The 22,200-nt window shown below is 37.7% G+C and overlaps 1 protein-coding gene across 12 annotated transcripts in view; it reads left to right on the forward strand.

Annotated features, from left to right (window-relative positions):
• Positions 1-22,200, forward strand: part of MAST2 (microtubule associated serine/threonine kinase 2) — a 191,898-nt gene that overhangs the window by 125,773 nt on the left and 43,925 nt on the right. For 7 of the 12 annotated variants that reach the window (XM_048058876.2, XM_067001384.1, XM_048058882.2 and 4 more), the window contains 5 exons: positions 4,027-4,102; positions 6,589-6,609; positions 9,183-9,261; positions 14,872-15,026; positions 16,196-16,261. In XM_048058876.2, the coding sequence (XP_047914833.2) occupies positions 4,027-4,102; positions 6,589-6,609; positions 9,183-9,261; positions 14,872-15,026; positions 16,196-16,261 (397 nt within the window). The remainder of the gene's footprint in view (positions 1-4,026; positions 4,103-6,588; positions 6,610-9,182; positions 9,262-14,871; positions 15,027-16,195; positions 16,262-22,200) is intronic. The other 5 variants (XM_067001380.1, XM_067001382.1, XM_067001381.1 and 2 more) reach the window with 5 other exon arrangements.

A 22,200-nucleotide genomic window follows, 5' to 3' on the forward strand; every position in this document is an offset into this window, starting at 1 on the left:
CTGAAAATTACAGAGAAGGTGTGCGTGGTACAGAGAAGGTGTGCACATTGTGAGATGGATTACTAAGTTACTGTTAGATTGTATTTTTAAATGTGAAGCTTAAAATCAATCAGACAAGCAACATAATCTTTATAATTCAGTAGGAAAGAGCGATTCTTAAAGCTGGATAAGAAAGGTCAGACTATTTTAAAGTTTACTTTCCACACTGCTGACTTCCAGTGCAGATACTTGTCTCTGCGCCCATCTATAATAACATGTGGAGGGAGCTGCTCGCAGGCAGCTCTGTAGTACTGAATTAAATTATTCTGCTCTTTTCACTGCAAGTTCAGTTCTTCCTTCTGGCTAAAAAGAAAAAAAAAGATATTTTTCAGAGTCCCATTTATGTATCCGTTTTCCCTGTATCAGTAGAAAAGTTCAGTGCTATACAGAAGGGCAAGATTCTCCAGCTTCCTGAACCAAGCGTGCAGCTGGGGATGTCTGTTTCGAAGGGCCTGGGCTGTGGATCTATGCAGTGACCAGGCAATGTTGTGAAGAGAAGGTAAATCTTGTACAGAGTGAGCAGAGTGTGTCATGTACCACTCCAGATCCTGCCCTGGTTATCAAAGCTGTCGTTCATTTCCATTTTGTGTAAGTGATGCTCGGATGCTGTGACAGAGCCACGGCATTCGCTTTGTTTGAGAGAGGTGGTACACAGGTTTCTTAAAATGATTGTGGTTATTCTAAGATTTGTGTGTGCTAGAAGGCAGATAGTTCTGTATCATGCAATAAGATCCTTAGCTGCTTCTGTTAATATTCAGCAAATAATGTTAGCATATTGTTTGTAGAAGACCACAACAACTTTGTATTTATTTATTTTTACAAATCTCAGAAGCAGGCTTTACAAAAGGATTCTAGTCTGAGCTTTTGGACTTATTAACCTGTCTGATGAATATCATGTTTGTAGATGACAGCTGAGACTTTGGCCTATCTCTCGCCTGTAAGGTCCGTTCTTGTATTTTCAGGGTAGCGGATGTACAGATGCTTTGGCTGCATCCTTTCAGTGTGTCCAGGAAAAGGGAGGGTTCATGCCTGAATTGTTAACATTCATGTAACTGTGTTGATTTACCTAATGGGTAATCATTCTGTGTAACAACCTCCCTTCAGACAGAGTCGTTTCAGGTTCAATAGTAGCCAACTATAACCCTTGAGCAACAGGGGAATTTACCTTTGCTAACAGAATAAATCGTCTTTCGATCAGTCTTGGTGAATGAGACCACTGCACTATGGCTTTCCTTATTAAAATTCCTTCAGCTATAGCAGATGCAGCAGTACTGGGAAATTTTAGGGAAAGTAGTAATTCCCCTTCTCCCTGTTGTTGTTTTAAAAGCTTTACCCAGACTTGAATTGAGTAGAAAAACTAATTGCTTTTCATTTTAAAACTTGAAGCAAATCACGGGGGATCTAATTAAAATTCCAGTGTCTGGAAGGAAATATGCTATATAAATCTGAAAAAGTTGTTGCTTAAAAATTAATAGTATCTCTGTACCAGATTGTGCAGGCTCAGAAGACTTCGAACACCCACATAGTTAATTTCAAAACTTAAAAACTGTCATTACCCAATTTGTTCAGTTATTCTGAAATCCTATTTTGATCATAATCTGGAAAGTTTGCAAAAGATTGATGAAGATATTAAGAAGGCGATGACAGTTCATTGCCTGTTCATAACAGCATTGGGCAACAAGCTTTTTGTTCAGAAAAATTGTCTTGACACAGCAGGATTCATCAGCAGCAAAGGTTTGGTGTGCACGCAAACACCCAGGTCCTACCAAGCCTGGCAGACTTCCTTGCTATGTCAGAATATCTGCTTTATTGCTTAAAGATGTTGCTACTACTGCACCCCCTTCTGATCTAAATTGTTCCTTCAGCTTTCTGCTCTGCTAGCAAGTAAATGGCAACCCTAACCCTAGCTGTGTGCTGCTGCTGGGATGTGTGTTTATGCACTGTTGAGTTGTTTTGTTGCTCTCTTAGCTTTTTTCCATCTTTCTTGTTAGCTTGCAGTGCCATCTAGACTGTGAAAACCGCTCAGCCTTCTCTCTGTTCGGCAGCAGTATGTCTCTGGTTTTCCACTGTGCCCATAAGAATTAGAGAGAGTGAGTCCAAGCTTGATAAATGAAGCACCAAAAATCATCTTGTTACTAATTTCTGATGGCTGTTCTCCCCCTGCCACCCGGGATATACTGGGAATGGGTTTGGTGGTGTTCACTTTTGGGTGAAGACTTGCGTTGTGTCTTACTACGCTCAACTATTGGTAGTTCTTAACTAATAATTTATAACAATGCATTAAAACACAAAACAAAACCAACCTAAAGGAGAGCAAACTTGTTGCTCAAACCCTTTGTTTTTAATTTAGTTGCTGAAGCAGATTGTGCAGTGCTCTGGATTTCTCTTCCCTCTCCAGTTCTCTCATCGCCCCTTGGCACGTGCTAGATCAGCTAGGGACTGCTTTAATCTCAACCAGCTGCTCTTTTTCCCCTGTACACTTGGAGGCCAGATGGAGCGTGCTGGCCGGTGCCGCGGCCATCCCCACGCCGCAGAAGGCATCGTCTCCTTCTCCCTCTCCCCTTCCCTGCCTGCACACACCTCGCTCGTGAGAGGTTGTGGAGTGATGTTGCTGCAGGTTTTTTGTGAACCACGGTTGTGGCTGAAGTGTGAGAGAATGCAAACCTTCGAATGAGCACGGTGCTTGTCTTCAGTTTCTGCTCAGCATAACGGTTAAGGTACCTGAATAACTTGTGGTGAAATGAATGCAAGTTAAGTGTAAGCTCAAGCACAGTGCAGGATGGAAACAACCTCACACACAGCGCTGGCCGGGGGGGCGAGCTGGGCACCTAGTGCTTCTCCTGAAGTGGAGGCAAGTCCTCTGCAGGTGACTCATCACTGATGTTTGACCTATTGCTCATGTCTAACGTGACTTTTAGAATAAATGCATTTTATGTGGGATCTAAGCCCGAAGACATTTCTGATGATGACAGTTATGTACCGTGCGGTGCATTGTTTGTCCAGTATCTGCTTGTTTTCCTGCTCACGTTTTGATGTTATTTTATTGTCTGTACTCAAAGAAATCACTGTTGGCGTATGTTTACTATGGATAGTTTCTCTTTTGTGCTTGTATTAAGGATCTGAAAGAGCAAACCACTTAAGAATGTGCCTGATAGAAGCAGTAAACTCATTGACATGAAGCTACTAATTTATCTTCTAAATTTCAAAGGTTTCTGCAGCTAGTCTGTAAATGACTCTGGCTTTCAGGAGGGCTTTTATAAGGTTGTTGCTTTTTACTTAGAAATAAAAGACATTGCTTATACTACTTACCAACCGTATGCTTACACATCATAGAACAAAGCCAGGAGAAAAGATTCTTGTGCAAAGTAAAAATCAAGCATTCGTTTTTCCTCAGTGTATGAATTCAACAGAACTTTCATTTTCGTAGTAGAAACATTATCTCAACAAACTGGTGGTTAGGTTTAAGGCTATACATTGTGGCCTGATTACCTTCCTTGAGTGTCTACTCCTTTTATTATCATGTGTAGTTCCTTTGGTATGTCTTTTTTCCTCAGTGAATTTTACGTTCAGCAGTAATAAACACTTTAAGCATGAAGATGCTTTCTTACTATTTATTATTCCTGGAAGTGTTGTCAATGCCATTTCTAACCTAGGTTTTTCATTGAGAAGTGTCAGGTAACGATTGTGTGTGGGAATTATTACAAAATATGTAAAATACATATTGATTGTGTGTATACATGATGCACTACTTATTTAAAAACAAGTAAGAAAATGTACACCTTAACTTATTTTAAAAGGAGGGAGACTACTGATACATTTATACCATAATATTTCTTTAGCAAACTAATGTGTAAATGATGAAGAGCTCAAGGAGCACATTGTCAGTTATTTATAGCTACAACTTGCAATTGAAAGTGTTTCTGCATGGTTACTCTGAAGTTACTCTATTGCAAGTGTGAATTAATTTTTGTTTGCTTTCTCAAACAGGCAGCAGCCCTTTGGACAGTCCCAGAAACTTCTCACCAAATGCACCTGCTCATTTTTCCTTTGTTCCTGCCCGAAGGTAGGTGAGGATATACTCAGTCTGGATTGGCAGGAAAATAGTGTATAACTTAAAAATTGCCTACAGGTTACAAGTTTTTGGGCTGTGTTTTACTTTCTCTGATGTTTCCAGTTCTATTTTATTCTTTTTTGTTTAGGTCTTGGCAACACTTGGAACATATCAGGAGCTTTTCAGACATAGAAGATGATAAAGTATATAAAGTAGTAAATACTGTTTCTAGGGAGAAGGCAGTGTTCTCCCAGGAAGATGACATACAGGCCATGTAAGATAACAAGCAGTTTAGTCATAATGATGTAAAAGCCAAGTATGATTAAAATAACTGTATCTCAGTGGTAATCCTAGATCCTCTTCACACTGAGTAACTGAGGTGTATTGTAAGTGTGCTGATCTTGTTTGTCTTTGTGCAGACCTAGCAAAAATACCTAAATTAGGCATGCACTACTGCATTCATTCACTGCTTTCTGAGTGGTAACAACTTCTTAGTTTTCTCTGCTGTCTTGGGCATTGGTGTCAAGGGTACATTACTGCTCTAATGAGGAAAATAGCTGATAATTGAAATTGCAAGTCTATAAGAACTGCTAAAAGAAGAGCAGTATTGAAAGACCTGAATGCAAAGCTATCATCTGTCCAGTAGCGAATGTTAGACAAATGCTGGTCACACTGTATATCAAACTGGTGGAAAGAAATCTGATACTGTTAGTGACCAATTTAGTATAAGGAATAGGATAGAAAGAATAAAGACAGCTGAGAGAAGCAAACAAATGGAGTATTGAATTTCGTATCCTAGCAGGTAGGCAGAAGTGGATAGTGATACAGAAAGTTAAATTTAGTTGAGAAATAAAGAACAACAACAAAGTGATCCCAAACAGTATTTGGGCAGGAAGCAGGATTGCTAGATTCAAGTGTGGGGAAGATATTTTAGAATTGCTAAACTCTCCTTCAGCCGAAGTTTCTTACCTGGGTTAAGATTACCCGAGGAAGTGTCGTTCTCAGAGGAAGTAAGTTTTCTGAGAAAGACAAATTTAGCTCAAGTACTAGTTAGAGAAAGGGTAGGTCTCAAAACTTTAAAGAATAATGAAGGGTTAGGATTTGGAAGCATGCTGGGTTTATGAAATGAAGAGAGAAGCTGCAGGTATACACTTTGTCGGGAAGGCAGGTAAATCCTGGAGTGTTTTCCAGCTAGGTGATTGCTAGAAGACCTGGTGTCTTTGAATACTCTTTGAAGTAGACTTTGGTCTTCACATTATTAGAAGAACTTTATAAAATCATGTAAAATGTGAAGAGCTGGGTATGTATTTTCATGTTGCCTTGGAGGGGAAAAAATCAGTTATAGGTGGTGTTAGAATAATTCAAATGGACTCACTACATCCACTTTTATTTTTAAAGAGGTATCTGGGCCTGATTTGGGTGTATTCTCTGTGTTCTGCTGAAGTCAACTGAATTTTTACCAGTTTTCTCAGTTTCTGGAGTGTTCTGGACAATGGATTAGAGGAAGAAAATTGCAGCTGAAACCGTTGTCAAAGCTTAACATCATTTGTTGGCTGTTTCAGCTACTTCAGTATTACTGCATTCTAAATTTTCAAACAAAAAATAAGTTTTAATACTAGAACTCTGAAGAGTGCCCTTTCCTACTTTTCCCATTTTCTTACCTGATTTTAAAGAAATAGACAAATACAGGTTAAGCCTGTCCTAATAAGTGGTGTGGTTCATTTTACAGCGTGCATGCTACTCTGTATACTTTATCTGTCACTGAAAAGAACACGTAAGCACAGCTTGTTTTAGAACCTTTTTTCTATTTTCTACTTGTATTACACCCTGAATAGCTATGCCAGCAGTAACAATACATACCTATTATATTATCAAGCTGTAGTATCAGAATAACTTCTGTTTCAAGTATGGTATTAAGTAATTTAAAATGTTTTGCTCTGTTACCCCAGACAAACAAATATTTTGCTGTACCCTTTTGATAAGCATTGTTTGGGTCTTAACAGAGTTCTTACCTGATTTCTTCCATTGCCATCAAATAAATGATTTGTTGCTGGTTTTCTGCCTTTTGTATTTGTTGCAATTTCTTCCTTTGTTATCCTGTTTGGATATCTCTTGTGATTTTCGTTCTTTGATTATAGCCCTGTCATGAGTTGATTCTTGCGAAGCAGTAGGGATCACATTTGGAAAACTCGTTTTATTTTAAAACCAATTTCGCTACAATAGACTGTGCAAGATTGTCCTTAGTTTAGCTAGTGCTTCATAATAAATCTCTTACTAGATACCCTTTCAATGACTATTTGGTCTCCACAAAATTAGCATGTTCAGAAATCCTCTTGTATTATTAAGGTAATGTATCACTGATTTTGTCCATATTCAGTAAAAGCGATCTCACTGAAATACTAGTAACAGAATATGAGTTTGTTTCTATTTTCCAAAATCACATGTGCATCTTTTACTTCTCCCTCCCTCACTGTCATTGTACAATTTCTTCCATACAGCCACGGACACAGAGCAGACAGGTAACGTGTATCATATTGCTGGCGTATGTGTGTTTGTGAGCTAAGCTTCTGTGCAGCTGAGCGCTAGCTTGTGTTCCTAACAAGTTCATGCTGTAATAACCCCATTTAGGCATTCAGTTTTTATTCTTTGGTAATCAAAACAGAAAATCTTTTTATTTTGACCTAAAATGTTAAACAGGTAGTGCTCTGGGAGAAGATGCTTTGTTCTTCTATCACCTTGTTTGGAAATGAATTTATGTTCATTAAATAGCATTATAGCTGCCATAAAAATACCTTGTTAATTAACTTATTAAAATGGCATTTTAAAGGCAAAACACATTGTTCCCATGCTTTTGTTGTTCTAGCTAAGTTTATTTTACAATAAATAATAAAAGACCAAAAATTTTCTTTCCAAGTATCTTTTCCTGAAGCAATATTGCATAAGGTCTCTCTAAAAATAAATTTTTATTAACAAAACACTGAAGTAGCTTTTAAATGTTTTGGATAAATGAAGGAGGACTTTTCTTTTAAAGTAAGTCTTTTTCCCACTGCCTTTGATTTGCAAGATTTCTTCTCTTGTCCCACTTCCTTCTGCTAGATACAGAGTTGATATCCATTGTCCTGACTGCTTAGCACATTTCTTGCCTAGATTGCATCAGTAGAAAATAGCCCAAGCATGAAGAGGTGCGCTGTAATTTTCTAAGGGAGAAGGATTTTTTTTCAACATTGTCAAAATGAAAATACTGAAGTATTTTCAATGCACAACTTAGGCTACTCAGTAAAAGAGGGGTTAGGCGTTCCTTTCACAAAAAATGAGTGATTTATACATTCCTGTCTACTCTTTGAGAAGATGGGAACATACTGTCCTGCCTTGGGACTCAGGGTCCAAACTGAGGTCGAATCATTGACCAGAAGATCTCCCCAGTACCCCTGTGCATTAGAAGAAGCTGAATGAAGATCTCTGTAGCTGACAGCTGGTTTTTAGTCCCTGAATGCAGGACACAGTGACTTTGTAATGCTGGCCTTTGTTGTTTTTCAGGGTTAAGAAAGGAATTTCATTTCTCTTGGAATTTTTTGAGATTGTTCTTTTACACATATTTGTCTTAACAAGGAAAACATCACCTGTGGCTAAATGGGGTTTAGCTATAATGAATGCATGCATAGAAATCTGCATTACAGCTTGATATATTTTATGCATGAAGCATGAATCTTTTTAACAACACTCTTGGTATAATATTCTTTTAGTAATATAGTACAGTGGGTTTATTTCCCTATTGTTCTAAAATAGGTGGCAAAGAGGAAGGGTATAGGTATTTTCAGGTATATGAGTACCTGATAATAAAAGGAACAAGATCTGGAAAAAATATAAACAGATCTGTGGGTGTGCAGTGAACTTTTTTCTGAAGATTGAGGCTTTGTGTGTTCATTGTTCATAGCAGGATGAGAAATACTACTGTGAAGATGATAACAAGTTTTTTATTAGCACTATGTAAAACCTGTACCAAGCATCCTATTTTATAATGCTCTGCGTAAATGGAATGATGAAATTACAACAAAACCCCCAAATTTTTCCAAAGCCAGTTAGAACAATGAACTGTTCTAATTCAGTTTCACTTTATGACCAGTTACTGATGATCTGCCCTACTAAAACAAACAAGCAAGGGGAAACTGACGTGAGGGAGACTTCTTTAATGCTCATCCTGACATGTAACAGGGTATGTTTTTTAATTATAGGAAACAAAATGCATTCAAGATTGAGGTGAAATCAGAGGCAGAAAAAGCACAATAGACTGAGCAGAACTGAGTACAATTTCCAACCTCACTGAGGTGGATTTTAGGGGTAGGAGAGGGCTTCAAGGAGGATAGTACGGGTTCTTCACCAAGCATCTGATGTTGGTAAAAACACGATCTGTTCTGCAATATCTCAGGGATGTTTTGGCTATTTTCCCTGATAGTCATGTTTCTTTGGCTATGATAAGTAAATAACTACTAACATTATACTGTTCAGAGGAGAAAGAGACCCTGGGTGTTATTTCTGTCTCTTCTGTATTTCAAATGCATCTGTCGGCTCTGTTCTGATCTGCTGTAGTGGATTTGACTCACAGCTGTGTCAGTGGCTGAGCTGGGCCAAACTCACTAAACTAGGTAAACAAATGAGTCTGCTTTCACTTGATTCTTGATCTGAAAACTTTTTTCTACAATTTTCAGCATTATTTGGGAGACAAGGAACTGCATAGGTATAATAATTTTAGGCGAGACTCTTTTCAAAGAAGTTTGAAATGAGCTGATTTCATTTGTCTGTTCCTGAAACTTCAGTTTTTGCTCAACTGGCAATATTTGCAAAGCATATGCTTAATGCAGGAATCTGATGCCCATTTGCTTTGTCTTTTCCAAGGTCCCTTAATTTTGCTCTTAAAACTTACCCTAGCTGCTTTTTCACAAAGACGATTCTAAATAGGATACCTGGTTTACCTGAGTATTTTAAGACTGGAATAAAAATGTGCAGTTAAGAGATTTGGGGGAAAGATATATTTCCCCCAAGTAGTGACCACAATATATCTATCACAGTAATTTCCTTTGCTTCCTTTCCATAGAACGGATGGACGCCGCTGGTCCTTGGCCTCCCTTCCCTCATCAGGATATGGAACGAACACTCCCAGTTCAACAGTTTCAGTAAGTGCCCCAGATTTTTCCAAGCAATTCAGTTTGTATGAACACACCCTAACAAATCAGCTTCTGAGTCTTTACTAAAATATCTGATCTTTCTTCATTGTTTTGCTAACATTATTAAATATACTAATTATTTTAAAATTATTTTAATTATTGGTTCTGCTGCTTTTTCCTCCATTTCCCAGCTCCTATCATCTTGCACTTTGCCTTTTGCATTGGTGAAATCCCAGTGCAGCACTTGGCTCGACTGATCAGTTGAGAGGCACAATGTGTCAGGACTCTGAGACAGTGCATAATTACTAGCAAGCACTCAGCTTTTTTGTAACTGGGAAATGAAATTCTTGTCTGCGTTCAAGTTCTGTGTTAAAACCTGCTAACAGGCTAGCGGGAGGAAAAACTGATAATCCACATCTGTTACTCAACTTCAATAATTTGAATCTCCCAGTGATGCTTTGAATTTCTCACTTGTCATTAGAAAGGTTGGCTGCAGTTTACATGACTTCTTCAGTGCTTTGAAAAGGCTAACGTTGTTAATATCAGTAAGGCACTAACACCATTTTAACCCTTATAACTCAGATACTTTTTACAATGAATCCTATTCTTTAGTTTATGCAAATTAGTAGTTGTGGTTATCCACAAAGCAATCCTACAAAGAGACTAGAAACACTAAGGCTGCCTGTACAGACGTAATTTAACATGCTTTTTTATGTTACCGTGAGTGTCTTAAACTGTGTGGTCAAATACCATTGCCTCTTTCCATAATATTTCTACTGATCATTTGTTTTATACCTACTGTTTAGATTATGTTCTTAATAATTGTAATACCTGCTTTAATTAGGACTCAGTATTCCATGAGTATTAATCTTACTAAGCAATAAATCTGAATGAGTAATAATCTTACTCTGAATGCAGCATCATTATTTTAATTCTGAGATGTTCTATTAAATTCATCCATAAACTTTTTAGTGCCTCTGAAATGCAATTTTATCTTCACAGTTCCTTGGGACATGAGTGTTAAAATCATTCTAGATAGGTGAAGAAATTGGAGTCAAAATTCTTAGGTATAAATTGACATGATTAAAATCTGTTTTTTGCAACATGAATATTGTCTGTATTGCTTCATATGTTCAGACATTCCTTTAGACTCTAGTTCACACTATTTCGACAACTTGTTATCTTTTGTCCTTCAGGACAGGATTTTCTTATTTTTTGCCTCCTTAGAAAGCAGGTGACTTGATTTCTGTCTCCCCATGTAGGAGAAGGGTGTGTACAGATCGGTAGGTGTGAGAACAGAAAAATGTGGGAGAAAATTTCAATAGCAACACAGGAAAAGGACGGTCCTGGTTTCACTGCCAAGCAGTCTTATTTATCAAGCACCTGAGAACAGCTTTTGGACCTCTGCTTTTGCCTTTGGAGTCGTAGGTTAAATCTCTATCAGCAGAAGCCATGGTTGTGTTCTTGTCTGGGTACAAGCACCATGCTATTAGAGCATGGAGCAAGTATTGTTACTTTCAGAATGGGTAGCATCCAAATAGTCAGATGATTGATAATCACTGTGAGAGCTTCCCAGATGCTTGTGAAGATGACACCTTTGGAGACCAAGCTGCCTGCAGTGTCCAAGTCTTTATCTCCTGGTGTGTTGAGTTTTTCAAGAAATTATAGTTTGACCAGCCTTGGGGTATATGTCCATGGAGAGAGCAAAACTAACAAAAGAAATCTATTGGAAATATCAGTCCTCGTTTTGAAATGGGAACATGAAAGCTACTTTTAGAAAGTTCTCAGTTTTCTGACATGGGAAAGAAAGAATATTCCTGTCTTGTCGTGTTCCCAGAAACAGCTAGATCATTTTGATTGAACCTTTCCAGGAAAAAAAACAAAAAACAACTTAGACATGTCACATAGAAATCATCAGTCCAAATTCTGTAAGTCTTGTAAAGCTGTAAACAGAAAGCAGGACGGTAATGAGAAACATGTGGTGATAGTTGGATGTGGAGCTAAATTCACCTTCCTGCAGGGAAAGGAATAAAACCTGTATTCCAAGACTTTTTTTTTCCTAAATGGATGAATCTTTACTCTCTTTTCCTTTTCCTGATTCAGTTTTACACTCTCAGAAAGACATTGAAATGTGCTGTTTAGTAAGTTCCGAAGCAGTCTTGGAGGCTTTAAACTTAGGATAGGCTTAGAAATGTAATACTGCTTATTGTCAGAGTATTTCTTAGATTAGAATTAATTTGAATTGATCTTAATAACAATTCTGAAATTGATAAGCAGAATTATTCCTATGTAGACTTTAAAACTGAAGTAAGAAGATGCAAGGGGTTTTTCAGAAGCGCACAGTGAATTAATGCCATGGGTGAGAACATAACAGAAATTTGGGCTTCTGTTAGGTGTGATAAAGTCCTCTAGATCATGTTTCTTTTCTTCTGCGTTCTGCTGGCCTGAGTTTCGGTCTGCCAGTTAGAACTGACTTGCATCTCTGTGGTCATAGATCAGCTATTCTACCAACCAACCAACCAGCTGAACAAACCAAGGCACACACTTGTTTTAAGGTCAGTGGAAACTTGTAGATTCTGCTTTATTTTTTGATTCCAATTGATGGATGACACTTCTTAAAAAAATACATACTTCATATCAATCATAAAGACCACATACATCAGGCCGACACTGAAAAAGCTGGAGAAAACCTTTCAAGTAAGATGTATATGGAATAGTCAGTTGAATGGGCCCATATACAATGATTTTTAAGCATCTAGTTTGCTATTAATTTTCTAGATGCAGAGTAAATGTATACTATATTATTATTAGCTTAATTGTATTTTTTATTTTTACTGAAGAAGAGTTAGCTAATTCTGCATTTGTAATTAAGACACCAGCAGTGTTAGGCTGCTGTAAATATTGAGTACACTGATGTGATTACATAAAAATCAATAATTCAGAAGTGTTTAGTTTTGCTCTTGTGCTTTCTCACTGAAAAGTTGTATGCCTTAAGGTTGCTAGAGAAAGCCCTTGGCAGAAGAAAGTCGGTTTCTCGGCATGGTCTTCGTAGAATCAGAGAATGCTTTGGGTTGGAAGGAGCCTTGAAGATCATCTAATTCCAGCCCCCCTGCCACCTCCCACTAGACCAGGTTGCACAAAGCCCCATCCAGCCAACACTTCAGAGCTGGGGCATCCACAGCTTCTCTGGGCAACCTGTTCCTCACCACCCTTTGAGTAAAGAACTTCTTCCAAAGTAAAGAATTTCTTCCAAAATTATTTTTTCTGAATAATTTATTTCTGAAATTATCTTCAGAGCTGTCCTTAATTATTCCTTGGAATTACAAACTTTACGATCTAATTGCTTTTAAGGAGAGAAAGTGGAAGGAGGATTTTGGTGGGTCATCCATGAGTTGAGTAACACAGCTTCCCCAGTGACTTTGCTGTTGGGAAATGTGTTTTTTTCTAGAATTTCAGGTTTGATTTTTCTCTTCTAACTCTAGTAACTAATAACTTGATATGTGCTAATTTTCCTAATGTTAGAGTTTTAGTTTAATTTTGTTTTGAATAAGAGATGCACTCATAATGCCAGAGCTCGAGTACCTGTTAATGCAGCACTTCATTAGCCAGTGTCTTTAGTACTTCCTGCTCTTCTGCAGGATTGGTTTTACTCATCACAAATAGGATGTCATCTGACACACACCTTTTCTTTGAGAAGTGCTGCTGTTTTTGCATAAGCAGGTGCTTCTTCCCACTGTTTGTATTGTGTAAGACAGGTGATCAAAGAAAGCTCTGAAAGGCAAGAAGGGCTTGCATAATTCTGTAATACAGAGAGAGAATCTTTCCTGCCAGATAGGCATAAGCAGAGTGCGCAGCAGAATTGCTGTGGGCAAAGGGCTGTCAATTACTCAGATTCTGTTTTGGCTTCAGTGTGGATTAGACGAGTGTAAGGTGATGCACCATCTGGGTAATTGTCACCAGGCGGACACTGCTGGGTGTGACTTCCCACCATGGTCCTTCTAGACCTGCCTGAAGTTGGAACTTGTGGCTCCCTGTTCCAGCTGTGCTTGGGGATTCCCTGAGGCTTTCAGGCAGGTTCTTTTTTGTGCAATGCAGAGGGAGTGGATCTGGGCTCTGGAGCAAATTATATTGTTATCAAAGAATAAGATCTTTAGGTTTATACGTTCTCACATTGAGTTCTTCATCTCAGTCTTGGCTAGAATTCTCTACAGATAAGAGTGTTGGATCTGCAACAATCTTGTTTAGTTTTTCTTCAGTTCAAGTGTAACTGTAACTCTGTCGGCAAATTTGGATGCACCTGGTTTAGGTGATCTCAGAATATTTTCCTTATCAGCTGTACAAACGTGCAGGACTCAATGAGCAGCCTTGTTAGCGTTTGGCTTTCACTGCTCAGCCATGCTTGTTAGCTTTCTTTTCCAAAAACCATCAACAGCAAATAAGTCTAGAAAAGCAAACTAGGTGAGTTAAAACTTGGGTCATACATATCACGTGATGCATAATTCCTTATTACCAATACTTCTGGTATTAGGATGCTTTGCTTACTAGTTAGAGTGAGGATCGTTGTAGCAAAAGGAGAAGTTCTTCCATTGGAAAAACGTGCACAAATGATTTCATCAGACTGATAAGAAGCCTCAGAACTTAGGTTAGTATGGTGTTTTTCATAAGGCCCATTGGTGTTATTCAGTGCTGCTCTGGTTATTTAGCACTTCAGAGGATTTTAAATTTGTCCTTACATATATATTTACTTATTTTTGAAAAATGGAAAGGGACATTGAAAATAATCAGACAAAAAAGTGCATTTTTTAGTTGACCCACAGCTTTTTCCCCTGGAACATCCAACATTTGATGTTATTAACACTTCCCACAAATCTTGTTTTGAGCTCAGGTTTCTTTAGGTTCAAGAATTAAATCTTTTTCATGTCTATCATTATCACAGGACACGTCATATAAATTTATCGACTTATTTAAAAATGAATGAGCTGCTTTACTGTTTGTAAAAGGAAACTATTAATCTTGTAACTCTACAAAGTCAGCTGCTTTCATTTTATTATTTCCTACCTGGTTAGAAAAGAAGCCTGATGGGTAAAGAAAAGGAGAAATAAAATTGAGATCATGGAGAAATAAAATCCAGACCATTTACAGTAGCAATTTCAATTGAGAGCCAATAATCAGTAAAAACTCCTGTGTCTACACAGCTCCATAGCATTCTGCATGCCAGTGAAACTCCTGAGCTAAGAGAGCATGAGTGAAAAGGAAAGTTGCTCACCACTCCAGGAACCTCCTTGTCCTTTCCAGAGTAGCACTGTTGTTCATGTATATTCCGTTCTGTCTCCTAAGAGTAAATTACCTTCGTGATCAAATGTAACAGTTCCAGAATTAGATGTATTGCTTCCCTAGCCTGTTCCCAAAGTTGTCCTGATCTCACCAGCTCTGTCATTGTACACAAGGTTTGGCTTAGCCTAAAGAGAACATTTAAAAAGAGGCACCTGGTCTGATAAGTAGCTTTCTTTTCCGCTGGAGTGTGCAGTGTCTGGCAGAATCCGTTCCTCCTCCATTCATTAGCTGACCCCTATGCATGCGTTTAGTGCATTTCTTTTCTGTATTTTTTTCTGTACTCAGTCATCATGCTCATCTCAGGAGAAGCTGCACCAGCTGCCCTTTCAGCCCACGGCAGATGAACTTCATTTCCTGACAAAGCATTTCAGTACTGAGAGCATCACTGATGAAGAAGGGCGCCATTCTCCAGCCTTGAGACCTCGATCTCGCAGTCTCAGGTGAGCTTCAGGTTATGTTTATTGAATATTTAAGATGTTGGACACAAGTATTGCATTTCCATGTGTGCTTTCAGCTCTAAGAAGAGTAAGAAAAAGTGGTTTTGTTTTTTTTGTTGCATGTTCTTGACTTTACTGAGCATTGACTCCACCTCACCTAATCAGAAAGAAATGTTTTTTTATTTTGCATTTAACACTAAGGATTTGAGTTGCAAAATGGTTAGTGTAGTCTGCTTTGTATCTTCACCATAACTCTGTGAAAATGTGATCCAGAAGCATCACAGACTAAGCCTGTAGGATGTAGATTTCCTTTAGTGAAGTTTCTTCTCAGAATTTTGCTGCAGTCATATAAGGAAGCTATTACAGTCACAGTTAATAACTTTTCCAGCAGTGCTTCTAAAAGAGTATGAAAACGGGAGTCGATGAAGTCAAAACCTCAAACAGAATTGCACCCAGAGCAGTGTTGTAATAGCACTGAAAACATTTCTTCTGCATTAGCAGTTGAATAATTTTTACTGTTGCTTCAGAGAATTGGTTCTTCAAAGATAGCAATCCAGTGGTTATTTCTGCAGTTGACTTTTTTCCATACTTAAAAATAGAAGCAACTAGAACCTAATCTTTCACAGAATTACAGAATGATGGAGGTTGGAAAGGACCTCTGGAGGTCTTGTCCGAACCCCTGCTCGGGCAGATTGCCTTAGGCAAAATGTTCAGGAAGCTTTTGAGTATTCCACAAACTCTCTGGGCAAGCTTTGTTCCAGTTCTCTAACAATTATTTGAAAAAAATATATACAAAAATCCACAAGCCATAAGTTTTTTATGTATTTGGTGCTGGACCAAGTAAATAAAAATCAAGGGATGCCTACCTTCCACAGCATCTACATAACCTTTTGTTATGAAACAAAAAGGATTTCTACAAGCAGGGAACAAAGAGGTGAAGTATCCTTTATGCTCTCATCATCTGACACTCTCAGATATCACTTTTAAATCAATGGACACAATTGAGTAGCTGTCAGCTGGAAACACTGAATCAGTGTGCCCAGCTCAGGACTTATGCTGGGGTTTGTAATAGAAGTCAAATAGTCCAAGACAAAATGCCTGGTGAGTATTGTGTCATGGCAGAGCTGACCCCTCATGATTATTCATAATTATTTGTGTGTTCTAAACTGCAGTGCAGGCTGCATGGTAATTGCATATGGAACTGCTAAGTGCAGTTACACAGTAATCTACAAGAGCAGGTAAGTACTGTAGGTAGTAGTAGCGCACTTAGCCTGTGATCTCTACAAATTGCCATGTAGTAAAAAGAGTAGCTGTATGATTTGTACTAAATTGTTCAAGTCTCTGAACGGTAGTCCTACTTCAGTCTTGCTGCTGTCACTCTTAACGCTATCACTGATCAGTGTAGCTGTGGTAGTACTAATTTGTCGTAGATAAGACAGCTACTATAGGTAGACAACCCATCACTGAAGTATTTATTGTCCTAACACAGACATATTGCTGTTGGAATAATGAAGTATAAAACACTATTCCTAATGCAAGAATGACGTAAACAAAGACATGAAGAGCCTAATTCTGTTTTTTTCTTGTTATTATGAATTATCAGCTTTTTGAGATTTTTTCCTCTGTGAGCCAATTTAAAAGCAGAGTTATCAAGTTTACAATTTGTGACAAGATTAATTCAGCATGTCATATGACTGTGATTAATATTCGTTTCTCGAATGCTTTCTCTAGCTTTCTTGGGTTTTCAGTGTGATAATGGCCAACCCTTTTGGTATTCCAAATTTTAGAGTCAAATTTTTTTTTAAGCTTACTGTTCCAGATTTGTTTTTCATTTTGCTTATTGCTAGTACTGTGATGCTGTGTGACTCCAAAGCACCTTTACTACTACCAAACATCCATACTGGCCCTTGCACCTCAAAGGAAAATTGCTCCAATTAATTGTATTGGTGTATCAGTGTTTGCATGAGTTTAGTACTCCATTTGGCAGGGGGTAGCCGCTGTCAAATGCTGGGACTGTTTTTGTTGTTGTTGTTGTTTTGTTTGTTTGTTTTGTTTTGTTTTGTTTTTGAGGGCCTCTGTAACCCCAGAATTTTTCTAGAAGTATCAAATCATCCTTTTATGGTCCTAGCTAGAGTATTGCCTAGATAGAACTTTTCACTAGATAGAACTATGTTCACTTCTTTTAAAACAATCCTGGGCTTTACCTGAAGGAGATCTTTTTTTCCCAGGAGTAAAATGCATGGAGAGTGTGAGAATTCACAAACTTGGCATCATTACTCTTTTTAAGTTAGAGAGGTGCTGCACTCCATCTTTTCCCAGTTCTTTTTACTTGTCATCGTTCAACAGTTGCTAACAAGTGGGAAATGTTGGAGTTAAAAGTCGGGCTGACTAATAAGTCTTTCAACAGCTGCTTTTGTGCATTCACTCTGCCCCCCAATCTGCCCGTTTTCCTTGATCTCATTTCATATTTCAGTGTAATGCTGTCTAGGGAAAAAAGATCGAAGATTGCAGCAGTGAATCTTTATATAGTTGAAGTAGATGAGATCACCCTTAATCAAATGTGCTCCTTCATCAGTTTGCTGGGCAGTGCTGTTTAAATGCAGTCCTCCAGTCTGACTTTCAATGTGCTAGATCCTGCCACTGAGAATATACAGAGACAATTCTTAGAAAATGCCAGTTACTGGGAGAAGCTTCTGACAAAAAGTATCCAAGATGGGAACAAAGATGGGAACAAAGTTGCAACACCACACTGGTGGCCCATACAGTCCATTTTTTGTCTTAAGAATTGATCTTTCAGGATATAAAGTTCTCTCATCTCTGAAGCACCAGCTTGAACCATGTGAGTAATCTGCGTGGTTTCAGCACTTGATGCTGCTGCTTTCACAAAGTGCCCAATGCCACAAGCTACAGAGGAGAAGGCGGTGCTCCACGCAGAGCAGGGGTTCACGCAGCCACTGATTCACCACAGAAAGATAATAGTTTTATATTCCTAAGACTAAGGCATGTATTTCTTACCCAAATGCGTTCTAACTGTGTTAAAGACGATGTTGGCCCATTTGTTTTCTCTCTCAAGACAGTGAATTTTGTGAACTTGAAGTTGTTCAGAGCGGTGATCAGTTTTAAATTTAACTGGGTTTCACTCTGTGTCTTTATGGTCTCCTCTTGGGAGGAAAAGTGGGTATTTTTACTTGACCTCTGTGCTGCTTTTTACTTTACTTTATAGTCTTTTCTGTCTAAAGCAGTTCCAGTCTTTGTTGGCATGCACAGAAGAAATGAAAAAAAAAAAAAAGGTTTGGAAAAAAATGTGTGTTGGAAAGAGAGCTAGTTGCAGTTCCTGTGTAAGACTGTAGAAAAAAATCATTAGTCCTTGCTTTCAAAGTGATTGAGATTGAAATGTGTTCTCTGTCCCCTAATTTTCACTCTCACGCACCCATCCCTTACACTCATAAGGCACTCCTAGTATAACTAAAGGCTTGTGGAAAACAGTTCTGCAATACAAAAACAGCTGCAAATAGCATTTGTCCCCAGACTAAAGGTAGCTAGAAGCTCAGTGTTTGTAAAATTAATTAAAAAAGAATGATTCAGAAAGTGTGTAAACAATTTCATCCTTTTGCAAGCTCAGAAATGACTTTTCAAAGCGCTCTGTGAGAAAGGTTCTTACTGCTTTGTTTCATCACTCGCCTGTTCCTTAAAAAGACTGATTGCTGTTTATTTTACTTTGCCTCAGTTTTCCTTTTTGCTAACAGCACTAGAATAACTGCCCAGCATGGACTTTCTGTGCTGTTTGGTTTTGGTTATGCAGAAAGAAGGATTCTTGAAAAAACACTGACAAATAATGTAAAGTTGGACGTTTAACTTTCTGCAGTTTCTTCCTCTGCAGTATAGATTTTCACTCTCAGGAAAACTGTATTTCACAGTTACCATGTGTGTTGTTTAAATTCAGACTCCAGTAGATGATTTCTGCTCTACTGAGTTCAGTTCTCTGTTGCTCCTTGGCTCGTCCGGGAACAGGACTAGGCCCCAAGGCCTAGTTGCTGTGGTCTGTGTGAGGTGCTGAATCAGAGTTTTCTGCTCTGAAGTTCGACCAGCAGATGGGGATTGGCCATATTTGATTCTGCTTTACCTTCTCTCTTTTTTTTTTTTTTTTTTTTTTTTTTTCCAGGGGGACTTTTCTGGCATCTAATATTAATGTAATTTCTTTGAGGACAAATGTTTATGTATTTAATTCTTGGGGGAAGATGGAGGCTGGCACTGCTGAGCTTCAGCAAAACATTTATAGTTTCTACTTCATACAACTTCAGCTCTCTAGTTTTACAATTACTTGTTTTTTGTGTCTGGAAATGACAAAAGTATAAGGCCTATGATTTTAATTTTCCTGTGGACATTGGCTTCTATAATATGGTATACATTCATCCTAAATAAACCTCCATGTGGGGTTAAAGCAGAGAGGAGAACAGAGCTTTTAACTTCTCTGCATTTTTCTAGTAAATACAGCTGTCACCGTGAAGGAAAAATACCTATTTATAAACAGCTCAGTTTTATTTAGTCACTGCTCAGCTGGCTTTTTGTAAGATTTAATTTATTAATACACTACTTCTTGAGATAGCTGTCTATTAGCTCTTTTTACTTTCTAGTATCAGATACAGACACGTGAGTTTTGACAAGCTGAAGTCTAGAAGCCTTTGTGGGAGAAAGATGTCACTGGAAGTCTACTACCACATCATTTCATGAAGTGGAGGGAAGGGGAAGAACAGAGTAGTTTTTCATTTTGCTGTTAAGCTTAAGGGGACAGATATTATTCTTCTAATGTCTGCTCTGCTGAAATGAAAAACTCACTGACAATAATAATTTCTTTGACCTACCCATCTACACCAGGAAGAGAGAAGAAGCCTGCTTTTTGTCTTGAAATGTTATGCACGTGCACAGTATGTGTCCTGTTCTACAGAAAAGTATCTGTTCCTTTGTGAGGCTTGAAATGTTAGACTGGTTTTGTACCAAATATGATTTTTTTGTGCTGTGTAGATGTGCGAAGCTTTTGCATTTGAAAAGCTGTCATGCCAATAAAATATATTAGATCTTTTTTTTTTTTCCTTAAAAATTCTCTTACATTCTCCATTGGTAGCATTCAGTTATCTGCCCAGTCCTGATTTGTTTTTTTTTTCTTTTTTTTTTTTTCATCTGGTTATGTCTTCAGTATGCTATAAAATCAGTAATCAGAAGTGCCTGGTAGCCAGCCTTTGGTTAGTTAGTCACTTACCCACATATTTTTTTCTGTAGTTTCCTAGGTTAAAGCTCAACGTTTAAAAAGTTATGGTGCATTATATTATGTTGCACTTCTTGCTGTAGTCAGCTAGACATTTAATTTAACATGTTATTTAAGGTGAATTTTATTTAGAATGACAATTTGAACCTTCATCCTGTGTTCTGTTCTCAGTTGCATGAATGCTCTTTCATTCTAGGTGGTAAAAAATTTAAAATAAAATGAGCGAAAACTGCCAGCGCCCAAGAAGGCTAAGGAATTATAAGAGTTTACTTGCCAGTCAGTAGACTCTTCTACAAAGAAAATAAGAATTGTTTTGTTTCAGAATTGTAAAAAACAAACAAAAACAAAAACAAACAAAACCCACTATCACACTCAAATAATTTTGGCTGTTCTTAAGGAAATACTCCAGCTGCTGGCAGGACAGGTCAAGAAGCATGTCTTCTGTATAGCTATTAACTTCCTATATTTGTACGAATAAAGTGTTTTGAAAGTAAAAGGAAAAAATATTCACGAAAAAATATTCACGTTTTGTTGTAGTGCTAAGACACCAAACACTTAAGCATGCACAAATTTTCGTAAGACTACTTTAGAGTTAAAATGAGATATATATGTGCCTACATAGTTCTGTAGTTAGTATCAAAAAGGCTTATGTATCCTTGTAATTTATACCTCACTTAAATCACACAGAGCAACAATTCATTATAGAAAAATAAATTATTTGAGAAATATGTTCACCAAATCTTTAGTTCCCGATGAACTGCCAGTAAAAAGGTGTCATGTGCTTGTACCGATGTGTTTAGTCTTGGAGAAAGAAGAAGAAACATAGTTAGCTAGATGTAGGGAGATTTGCTCCTAAGTATGACACTTTTTTATGTCACTCTTTGAAAGCTCTTACCCTTGCTTTTATTGTCACACATTCTGTGCAAATACAAATGTAAGTTTCTTTATACAGAATTTTTTTCTTTATCAAAGAGGATATATTCTTGTTGAAAAAAATAACAATAAAAATGTGTTTTTACTTGTTATGAGTAACCACTGAACATCCAAGTCAGTTTTTCTCGTGTAATGTGAGTTCAGTGAGACATTTAGTTTGAAGTGCATTTTCCCAAGCTGAGGGATAAACCTTAATAAAAACAAGACACAATCTAATTCATGGAATTCCAGTGCCAGGCATGAAAAAGAGATTGGTGTTGCTATATTCTGTGAGCCAGTGAGTTAAATTTTCTCTGAATTGTAAATATATATTCCCAAAAGAATGCTTTTCCTTTAAATAGGTTAGCGGCAAGGTAGTAACTGTAATGCATTCAGAGTTTAAAATGCATTTATTCCATTTAGAGAGATCCATTTCATCTTTCACAAGAAAGTTTAAAATGTTTGAACTGATTCAAAATAAAATTGCATTTTTTTATATATAGAGAGAGAAAATATTTTTCGCAATATGTGGTGCTCTTAAAATCATGAAGACAATAATCGTATTATTGGTCCAAATAATTGAAGCTCTTGCTTGTCTTGAATGTTAAAACAACATCACCAGAAAAATGAGATGCTGTAGGCGATCCTGTAGCTGGGGATTATCTGCATTACCTCACTCCGGCTGTCCTCAGTGGTGGAATGAGTCAGAGCATTGCATACCATCAGATGTGATGAAATGAGATGCAACTCTTCTTTAAAAACCACCCAAACAGTGATATAAATGCAGTTTGTCAAGATTTACTGTCCTTTTTGTGTGTGCGTGTGTGTGTGCCTTGAAGTTGCTTGCTAACCTATGCATACATGCATATGCATCCATGGTGTAACGTGCCCAAGGGAGTGCAGTTCTCATGAAAGTATTCTGTTCCTCCTGCTTGTGGTATTTATATATAAGATTTAGCTGAATAACACTGTTCGTGCATCCCTCCAGTAGCATGGTGTTCT

The sequence above is a fragment of the Anser cygnoides genome, chromosome 8 (assembly GCF_040182565.1).
Source record: "Anser cygnoides isolate HZ-2024a breed goose chromosome 8, Taihu_goose_T2T_genome, whole genome shotgun sequence".
In the NCBI taxonomy this organism is placed as follows: Eukaryota; Metazoa; Chordata; class Aves; order Anseriformes; family Anatidae; genus Anser; species Anser cygnoides.